Source organism: Adiantum capillus-veneris, chromosome 22, assembly GCF_014529385.1.
Source record: "Adiantum capillus-veneris isolate H3 chromosome 22, ASM1452938v2, whole genome shotgun sequence".
Taxonomy (NCBI): Eukaryota; Viridiplantae; Streptophyta; class Polypodiopsida; order Polypodiales; family Pteridaceae; genus Adiantum; species Adiantum capillus-veneris.
In genome coordinates this window covers 18,409,912-18,420,156 of record NC_140952.1, presented here as the reverse complement: position 1 = coordinate 18,420,156, position 10,245 = coordinate 18,409,912, and the positions used below count along the sequence as shown (strand labels likewise).

The 10,245-nt window shown below is 45.1% G+C and overlaps 1 protein-coding gene across 1 annotated transcript in view; it reads right to left on the bottom strand.

The window, feature by feature from the left end:
- Positions 1-340: 340 nt before the first annotated feature.
- The window catches only part of HAG2 (histone acetyltransferase of the GNAT family 2), a 65,767-nt gene continuing 55,862 nt past the window's right edge, over positions 341-10,245 (bottom strand). The window contains exons 3-10 of the mRNA XM_086495459.1: positions 3,596-3,711; positions 3,447-3,515; positions 3,320-3,370; positions 3,158-3,231; positions 2,948-3,050; positions 2,402-2,486; positions 1,579-1,736; positions 341-1,491 (exon numbers count right to left, since the gene is read on the bottom strand). Coding sequence (XP_086351585.1) covers positions 763-1,491; positions 1,579-1,736; positions 2,402-2,486; positions 2,948-3,050; positions 3,158-3,231; positions 3,320-3,370; positions 3,447-3,515; positions 3,596-3,711 — 1,385 coding nt within the window. The 3' untranslated portion in view covers positions 341-762. The remainder of the gene's footprint in view (positions 1,492-1,578; positions 1,737-2,401; positions 2,487-2,947; positions 3,051-3,157; positions 3,232-3,319; positions 3,371-3,446; positions 3,516-3,595; positions 3,712-10,245) is intronic.

Below are 10,245 nucleotides of genomic sequence, written 5' to 3'. Positions count from 1 at the left end.
ACTAATCTTAGTTAGCCCAAACATGACAAGCAACACAGCGGTCATGCCTTACAAACGACTATTCGATACCAGGCATAAGCTTTTACTTGCTAAATCTCAACATCTAAAGCTTCTGCCAACAACCAGACTATTTCACATGTTTGCAGGTGCAAAAAAGCCAAGAGCTTAAGTGCAATAGACATCACTTCCCATCTTCCAACCAGCCCACACACAATCCGTCGCCCCCTCTTCCAAAAAAAAGGGGGGGGGAAAGTCCACCCATGTTCACACAAAAGCACACGAACACACGAAATTTAAGCAATCTTCAATAGGTGGAGTTACTAGAAACATGAGAAGGGAAGGCACCAAAGGCCTACACAAGGCCATCATGGTTAATTCAACTTGATAGCTCAGCTTTTGACTTCAATACAACAAATTTTGTAAGTTCCAAAGGGGGACCATACTGGCCCTCACGCAAAGCTCAATAAAGACTGCTACAGGGTGACGACACCCCATGCCCATATCCAAGCAAAGGTGCCTGAAAAAGCATATAGAAGACAATTTCAGCATCAAAGCTACATATTGAATAAGGTGCAATATGTTACATCAGGGTAAAAATCCCCGAGCAAAAGATGTAGTCTCCAAGCTGAAGGACCCCTGGAATTACACTTCATATTCCAGCAATTCTAAAAGGGGCCCAGATAAGCTGAGTATCCAGGTTCACATTAATTCTGCAATCATGCATGCAAGGCATTGTCACTTACTATGTGCCCCTTCACCATTTCACACTTGCACAAGCGATGTGCCTGCAATTTTCAAATACTGCATAACCTTCTCTGCTACTTGATTAATTTCCTCCTCTCTCTCCTTGAGCAGCTCTTGAAAGGCATCTTCTGCATTGGTTTCAGGATCTGTATCAACTGCCTCCTTAAAATACGCATCAACCTTGACGACGCCATTACTCCCATTGCCTGGAGATGGCTTTACTTTGAACATCATAAAAGTTCGAGAGCTATCGTGCTCATTTTCTACATCTAGTAGCATTTTATTCTTGCCTACGGCAACACTCTTCGAGTTTCCAAAGACTTCAAGCCTCAACATTCGAGCCACCAGGCTTTGGAAGAATGACAATACTTTCTCCTCAGCATCACCCATAATATGGAGATAGATCAACACTTGCCAACAGTAGTGAAACTGCGTTTTGCAAATCTTGAGGGTCTGCCTCACGTTCTCGACCAGAGCAGGAGAAGGCATCCATGGTTTAAAATTCACAATACTGCCCTTCAGCTCACTATTCAATTTGAATTTTGATAGTGCCATTTGCAACTCTGACCTCACTGGATCAAAAGAAAGAAGCAATGCGGTATCCATACACTCTCGTAAAACTTGCAAGTCACTTGATGGCTCTTCCATTGTAACCTCAAAGCTGCCTCTTTCAACTGCTGTTTGGTAAACAGTCTCCAAAAGATGAAAGCCATTTTGCTTCCCTCGATAGGGGGGAAGAACAAGAATCTTGCGGAAGGGAAAAAACACCATAACCAACATTAGTTCTGGTAAGCAGCCAGAATGAAAATCAGACATTGCAACCCCGTCACTCACCTGGCTGACACGAAGCCTTGTGCTATCTGGATACTTGAAAAATCTATAAACTCTGCAAAAACCAACCATTTTCCATACACAGCTGGACTCATTTGAAGCCTTCTCTAGGCACACGTAAACCTCCCACCGTGGATCCTTTAGCTCTATTGGAGTGGCAGCTGGAACAAAGAGCTATTTGAGATCTTTGTGTTATATTGCAAAGTGAAACTGTTAAGGACTTTAGTCAAAATAAATGCTTTAAAGCATGTATGCACAGTTGCGTCTGACACACATCCTGGAGGAAGCCTGGTCCAGTTCACTACAACAGAATGAGCCTTTCTTTAAAGAAGACTTCAGCTATAGAAACTGGCATTTAGCAACATAATTCAACACATTAAAGACCTCTCCCAACTCCTTACTGAACATAGATCTTTTGACAGCACAAGTGAATTAACCATAGAGATGCACAATCTGCCAAATCAAACGAATCCCCAGGGAAAAATGCATCTGTATGTAATATTTACAATAGCAAGAGAACTAGACCCAAGTCTGCCTTATACATCCCCTCTTCTTTGCTTGACGATGGGTGTGGATGGAAAAGCAGAAGTTAGAACATTATCTGCCACTGCTGTTTACATTTGTAGTTGCTCGACACTGCTATGGGCTGCTGGTATCACTGAGACCGCTCTTTCTAGAAAGCACAGACTAATGCAACCAAAAAAGGAGGTAACAACACATGGACGCAGGCTTCTTAGACATTTTAGGGAAAACAGTTACAGTCAAGACTGTAGCACATCTTGCAAACCAAGTCTGAACTGCAGCTATCACAAGGACGACGGCTCACCTTCAATAAACATGAGCGCAAGAGGTGTGAGACGGGCATGCCAGTCCTTAAGCTCCTTTGATGTTAAATCCTCTAAGCACAAGATCTACATCAAACAAGATCTAAAAGTTACATGAAAGCAGAAAACGAGATTAAAAAATGAGAAATTCGACTCACAAAGGTCATAAGGTGCTAGTAACATCATATAAATCCAAAACCAGCACGTTACAAACAAAACCCAATGCCATCTCTCAGGGTGGACAGAAAGCACGGGGGGCCAAAGATACCTTCAGACTAAGGAACACTACCACTATAGTTAAAACCTTTGAAGAGGGTCTGAAGACAATTCCGGACTTACAGGCTGCCTGTTCATTGACTGCTAGAACCAACAAGCATCCCTCTTATACATAAAAAATGCCAGTGCCCAAACTTGAAGTTCTAACTAAACACCTTCATACCTTACACTAGCTAAAATTACCCTCTGATCCAAGCCCAAGCCTCACTCACTAGATTGCACTGATCTGGACAGGACAGGACACGTCGAACTTCAGAAGCTGAGCTTTTTACCTCCTTAGTAGCATCAGAAGTATCATTTTCAACTTTGTCCCAGCTTCGTTCTTCAGACAGGTTCCAAGATGCTATTTTTCTTCCATGCTGATGTAACAGATCACTGACAATAAGAAAAAATTTGTCCAAGTTAGAAATTTATTCAGCATCACAAACTACAAAAATGGAGTTCAAACATATGCGGCCACGGTCCAAAGAAGCAAGAACTACCTGAAATCTTTATAAGAAGCTAGCAGCTCAAGGAAAACAGCACGATCTTCAATGAGACCATCTCCAAAAATATCCTGAAAGTTGAGATAAATAGAGTTTCTCAACACCTAACATTCTGAAAGAAGAAGACGTCTGCATCTGGTGGAACGATAAAAATTTTACCTTGAAAATTTTTGACAGGTCTGTAACTTGCTGTTTCCGGACTTTTCTGTCCTGTTCCAGCCACCAAATTTAAATTAGAGCAAAGCAACATAATTATCTACAAAAATGGTAAACCATGGAAAAATACCTGCGCTACATCCATGTGACTAATCTCAACATGTGAGTGAAATGACAAAGCATGAAGCCAGACTATAATCTGCATCCAGAAAAGGAACTTGCATGTCACCTGCAGTCCTTGTCCATAACAATCAAATATGTTGAATTGCACTTCATTACCTTTACATTTTTGTAGCCAATAATTTTTCCATCTTCACCAAAGAAACGCTCTGCAAAATCTGGAGAAAATTCTGGAACTGATGCCTCGCCGGTTTGCATTTCATGCACGGAACTAACTGCAAACAAAAGCAGTCCTTAACCTTGGCCCTTCAAAAATACTAGGCAGATAATGTCTTCTACCGAGAGAAAAGAAGAACTGCCTATATGAGAGTCACTCATAAGGCATAAAGCAAAGGAAAAGGGCAGAATGAGACAGGACAAGGCCATTTGCATGATGTAAAACTAACACACGATTGGTATGAACTCAATTCCCACCTCTCAGTTTTGCCTACTTGTGTTGCACACCTTGTAAGGCCCCCATATGAGGAGAGGCCATTTGCGCATATAACTTTGATGGAGCCCTAGCCTAGAGAGGGCAGAACAATTTGGAAACCGAATGAGGAGAGGCCATATGTGCATATAACTTTGATGGATCCCTAACCTAGATAGGATAGGATGGTTAAAAGATGGCTTGAGTGGACTAAGCACATCAACCAAGAAAATTTAGGTGAATCATGAATGCAAGTTTAGGCGATGTCTTAACTTGCAACTTCAGACAAAATGTCTTGCAGGTCCCACTTATGGGACAAAGAATCTTGGGTGAAACGCAGATGGTGTATAAGATCAACATGGTTTGAATAAGCGGATGGTGGATAAAGTCTATGCAATTTAACTGTGACATGAATGAAGCATGAATCACACATGCTTTGTACTCATCTTACGCACTACTTGTAACATTAATTATTCTATAAGGAGACCAGTTACATCACCCAAGCATTTATCCATAAATCAACTAATGCTTAGTGCATTAGCACTCCTTTGTATCCTCCATCTAGAGTTGTCTAGATCGTTGTCACGAAAGTGATGACATGGCAGCCTCAACAGAAGAGGGAAGAGAAAGGATCGCAAGCAGATGACGTGGCCTGTACAGAATCCCGTAGATTGCATCGAAAATCACGGGAGCATGCTTATGTGGCAGTTGCAGCCATACAGAAATTGACTTTCAGTTTGACAAATTTCAGAAGAAAGTCAAACTGAAAGTCATCTGCTTTATGGCCGCAAATGCCACATTAGCATCTTTCGTGATTTCCGACGCAATCTACAGGATTCCATCCAAGCCACGTCATCGGCTTGTGATCCTTTCTCTCTCCTCTTTTCTCGAGGCTGCCATGCCATCACTTTTGTGACAATCGCCATTTAAGCTCTACCTTGAGAGCGCACGGGTGGAAGGAATCATCATATTGTACCTTGTTGACGATCAGATTTTTTATCCCCTCCTCTATCTAATTTGCATTGCCTCTCTACTTCTCTTTTCTACAAGATGCTACTTGCAGCTAAGGTTAACCATAGAATTTTTGTATTTTTGTTTTTTTTGTTTTGGGGGGGGGAGAAGGGAGGGGGGGGAGCAGTATTTTGCCTGCAAATGCAAAGGGTGAGGGGAATACCTCTTCAGATGGCTCAAAGAGAAGCCAAAAAAGCTCACACAAACTATGAGAGCTAGAAGTATTTCCTCGCTGAAGCCAAGTTGTTAGACAAAAAAAATGAGATGGCCAACTTTATCATATTGTTTTCACTTCCAAATTGTTGAAGTGCAAAGAAAGAAGAATGTGGTTTCTCTATCATGCAAGCCACACAAGTAGTAGGTATCACTACTCTTTCCCCCCATGAGTTTGAGAACACGAGGGAGTAATATGCTACACATCTATAAGCTACAGAATGTAGTGTATACATTCTCTCTCAAAGATGGCTTCTTGATAAAGCGGACCAGATTGTGTGTTATATAGAGTTTGAGACCAAATGTATTGATAAAGTGTCATAGTCCACCTTTTGCAGCACGTTTGAGTCTTACTTCTTTTGGCCTCAACCCAAGACAGATGTCAATATATTTGTGCAGGCATGCATGATTTGCCTTAAAGTGAATTATGGTTGTAACCACTTCTAGCAAGCGATCTCACAGAAACAAAGAGAACAATTACAATCTGCAAAACTTCACAACACTTTATCACGTCAAATAACTTGAAAGAACTGATTGGAACAGAGAGTGAAGGGAGAGAGAAGATGTTGGAGCAGGGTGTCCCATATACATGGTCGGTGGCCCTAAACCGCCGCTATCAACGACCCCGATCGGGTATTCCTTTTTTAGTTGATCTCTTCTAAAACAAAAGTCGGAGAGCTAAATTCCAGAATCAGGTGCACAGCAATCAATCTCCCGAAATCCTCTATGTGCAGAAGTGTGCCAGTGGGGTCTACGACAGTGGGGTGCTTTCGTAGACCCCCAAGGGTGCTCCTAATGGGCATCCTTGGTGCTTTCTGGGCAATCACACCCACCAAAGCTGGCGCCAGAACAGCCAAGCACGTCACAACCCCCCCCCCCCCCCCCCAAAAAAAGGTTTTAGAGGCAACCTTTTGAAAATAAAAGCTTGCTTTTATTTTAAAACGGGACACATGAATAACTCTTTCAAAATTCAGTTTCAAAGAAAAAATTCCTGATTTTTGTAAGAGAAATTTCAGCTTTCTAGAGAGAGAAAATTCTAGATACAAAATATGCAAAAGGGAGAGAACTCAGGTTTAGAGTGTCGGACGGTGTGGTAACAAGGGAAAATGCATGTGTGTGTGTGTGTGTGTGTGTGTGTGTTAAGCATGAACTTTTCCGCACGATGATTGTGGACGTTATAATGTAAGGTGCAGCGGAAGTGAATTTGAACTTTGCTCAAGATGCGTGCTCCGAACTGTGCTCAAGGGTTTCTTTTACTTACGGAAGGGAGAGCCTTCCGTTCCTTTAGTGAGAGAGTGAAAATGATCACAAACAAAGTGAATAACACTGAGTCGCAATAACTAAAGAGGTCGCGCGCTCGCTACTGCTGCCCTCCCCCCTCGCCTCCCTACTCTCCATCGCGCTCCCCCCTCCTCCCGTCCTCCCCCCCTACCTGCCCGCTGCCCTGCCCGCCTGCCCCCTGCCCACCTCCTCGCCCACTCCCGGTCTTGCTTGGCAAGTCTCACCCACACCTTCGACGTGCTCGGTCCAGTAGAAGGCCTCCGTTCGCCGACACCACTTCGCCCTTTCTTCACAGCAGCATATACTGATGGAGGCTCATGCTCCACCTCAGAGGGACCCTCAAGAAGCCCCCTCGCCCGACCCTGAAGAGCCCACCACCCGATCGATTGAAGAGCGGATATCATCAGATCTGAATCGCGCCGGAAGATGTCTACAAGACAGCTTTTTGGACGACTTTTGGTTTATTTGAGTTTTGGGTGATACCTTTTGGCCTAACCAATGCTCCAACGACATTTAACCGAATTATGGACAAGATTTTTCAAGAGTTCAGACTATTTGTTGGCACTTTCTTTGACGACATCATTGTTTTCTCCAAGGATGAGGCAAAACATAGAGAACATCTGCTACAAGTCTTTTAGGCATTACGAGATCACAAGTTGGTGAGTAATGCAAAGAAAAGTGAATTTTTCCTACCCAAGATACACTTTTTGGGACACTTGTCTCAACAACAGGAGTGCAGATGGACCCGCCCAAGATAGAGACTATCCGTGATTGGCCCGATTTAAAGAATGTCCATGAAGTTAGAAGCTTCTTGGGCTTATGTTCGTACTACCGGCCGTTCATTAGAATGTTTGCAGAGGTTGCTTCCCCTTTGCATATCTTGACGTAAAAAGGAGTCCCTTTCTCGTGGGGACCCACAAAAGTGACTGCCTTTCGGACATTGAGAGAGAAATTGACTACAGGACCAGTTTTGACGTTGCCGGATTTGCAGAAGTCATTCGAAAGTATATTGTGATGCTTGTGGTCGTAGTCTAGGTGTGGTCTTAATGCAAGAAGGCCATGTCATTGCCTACGAGAGCCGATTGTTCCAAGGCCGGAATTGACAGCACAGATTTATGAGAAAGAGCTTTTGGCGGTTATCCATGCTCTTACTTAGTGGCGACATGTAGCAGGCTACAGTGTCACTTTCACAGGACACAATTAGTACAGTTGGTCTAGGCTGTTTCACACTGGACGGACCCTTTGGGCTGGGAGTGCCATGTGGCAGTTGCAGGGTATCGACGGTGGTCTAGTGGGCATCATGGCCAGGTCACCACATGGCTAACATTTATGAGCCGTTGGTGGCCCTTTATGGTGTTACATATGAGTAGTAGCGGTTGGTCATCGGTATCATCTGCTTCACCTTTGGTCCAGCATCGTCCTCGAGAGCAGTGAGTCTATGCACAGAGCACATCTTCACCATCCCTGCACATCTGAGCCTCGACACCCCCATTGTACCTGTGAGTCCTGGGCTGGAGTTGAGTGTGCTGCCACGCCAGAGTCTGTATCAGCCTTTGAGATAGTCGAGTCATATGTTCTGGTCTGTTGTTGTGTCTTTGTGAGCTCTGTTGATGGCTATTGTTCCCTTTCTGTTCAGTTTGTTTGAGTGAGATTGTCACGCACATTGCACTGAGGACCACCCACTGTAGAGAGCACGACACATTATCCGTGCTACAGGTGCTCTCATTTTGGCGATCACGGTGGGACCTCAACTGAAATCTCACTCTGTGAGGTGTAAATCTTGGAGCTAGTTGGGTCCATCTAGCTTCGCCGACCTTGCCTTGCACTGTTCTCCTCTCGCCTGGTCCAACTGTTCTCTCGCCCTAGTCATCTCTCGCCCTAGTCCAACCTGCCCTCGTCTCTGGTCTAGACCCCCTCGACCCTGGTCTAGTCCTCCTCGTCCCTGGTCCAACCTAGTCTAGTCACTTGCCTGGTCTAGACCCTGGTCTAGTACTCCTCGTCCATGGTCCAGCCTGGTCTAGTCACTCGCCTGGTCTAGTAGAGTCTAGACCAATCTTCAGCCAGTTCAAGGTTTTCTTGCCCAAAGCTTGGTTGGTTTGGTGGTCACTGCATGACCCATACAAGGAGGTCAATCGAGCGTCAAAGCGCCCTCCTGAGTACTTTGAAGTACTACAACAGAAGACGACCCTTGGAACCTCTTAGAAGTCCGTCAACCTCATCACCCATACCTCCACATACGGCATCACCCATTCCTCCCTCCGGTTCCACATCTTCCATATCACCATCTCCAATGAAGCTCTCTCCTATTCTGCTACAACAGGCTACTGAGCAACAGGCTCAGCAAGGGGCCATGGAGCCATTGGCTAGCGTTTTGGCTAAGGTAAACATCAAGTTCCCTACATTCAAAGGTCTCTCTTCAGAAGATGCTGACGACCATGCAAGGAGGTTTGTATCTCTTTGTAGGGGTTGTGGTCTTAACAGGGAAGATGCTTATTTGGTACTCTTTCCATCCACCTTGGATGGCTTAGCAGACAAATGGTACAGCTAGTTTGCAGAGAACCATTTTGCAACTTGGGCAGCCTTAAAACAGCAGTTCTGTGCAGCTTTCTGACCATGTGACTACCAGGAGAAGGTGTTGGATGAGTTGGCCAACATGGTGCTCCAGCCAGAGGAGACTTTTGCAGAACTTATGACCAAAACCAAGTCTCTGGTTGCCAAGCTTCCCCAGCAACCAAGTGAATTTATGGTTAAGAAGTGGGTAGAGAAGGCGCTTCCCAAAATTTCTCAGCAAAAACTACGAGAGAGTCTCCGACCCGACGCCACTCTGGAGGAGTTCATCGCAGTTGCACGAGGATAGAGGGGGCTAGGAAGCTGTTCACCAACCCCCCTCACATAGAGACCCCCCCTGTGTTTTTGGAAAGTCCTTCTGATCCTTTAACTTCTTTACGCAGGGAACTGGAAGCCCTAAAGTTACAGCGAGCTCTTCAAGAGGAGAGGTCCTCTCTTAGACAAGAGAAGCCTCCACATCACGAGGCATTGGAACAGATTAAGCGCGAGCTAGAAGAGCTCAAGTGTCAGCAAGAGACTAAGGCTACGGTTTGGTGTAGCTCATGCCGCTCTCCAGGGCACCCTCCACAGGAATGCCCCCTTCGGGTTTACTGCCACTTTTGTGAAAAATCTGGACATGAGGATAAGGATTGTTACTACCTCAAGGGATTGCGACAAATACAGAAAAGTCTTGGTCCTTCTCTTCAGCAAGGGCCAGCACCTGCATCCAACATGGTTTCTACCTGTGGCCATCCACACCATATGCCACCTTTGCTGACAACCCCTCCTATGCAAGGTATGCAGAGCACTTTTCCCTCTCAGAGCTTTTATAATACCCATGCTCCCTCATCTCCTCAAAGCTTCTATGCCTCCACCTCCAACTCAATACACCAGGAGCAAGGACCACCTCGCACTTCGACTCGCCCTTTGAATCGGCCCATTTTGTGCTACAGATGCGGGGAATATGAGCATTACCAAAGCAAATGTCCCCTCCCAGAAGGGTCCCCTCCCTGCCGTCATTGCCCCGAAACGAAGGATCACTACAGTAAGGATTGCCATAAAATTCGTGCATCCACAGCTTCAAACCCAAGTCAAAGCCAGAATGAGTTTGCCTTTCCCAAACTCAATTTGATAGCAGTTAGCATTGTTTCTCAGCCACCCCATTCTACCCACATGGTTACCCCTCAAAATAAGCCGCCGCAGTTGGCAAAGGAGCCATCGGGCGTCCTCACCCGGGCCCAGAGAGCCGCTCTCGGTCTTAGCATTCCATCAAGTTTAACTACCCCAC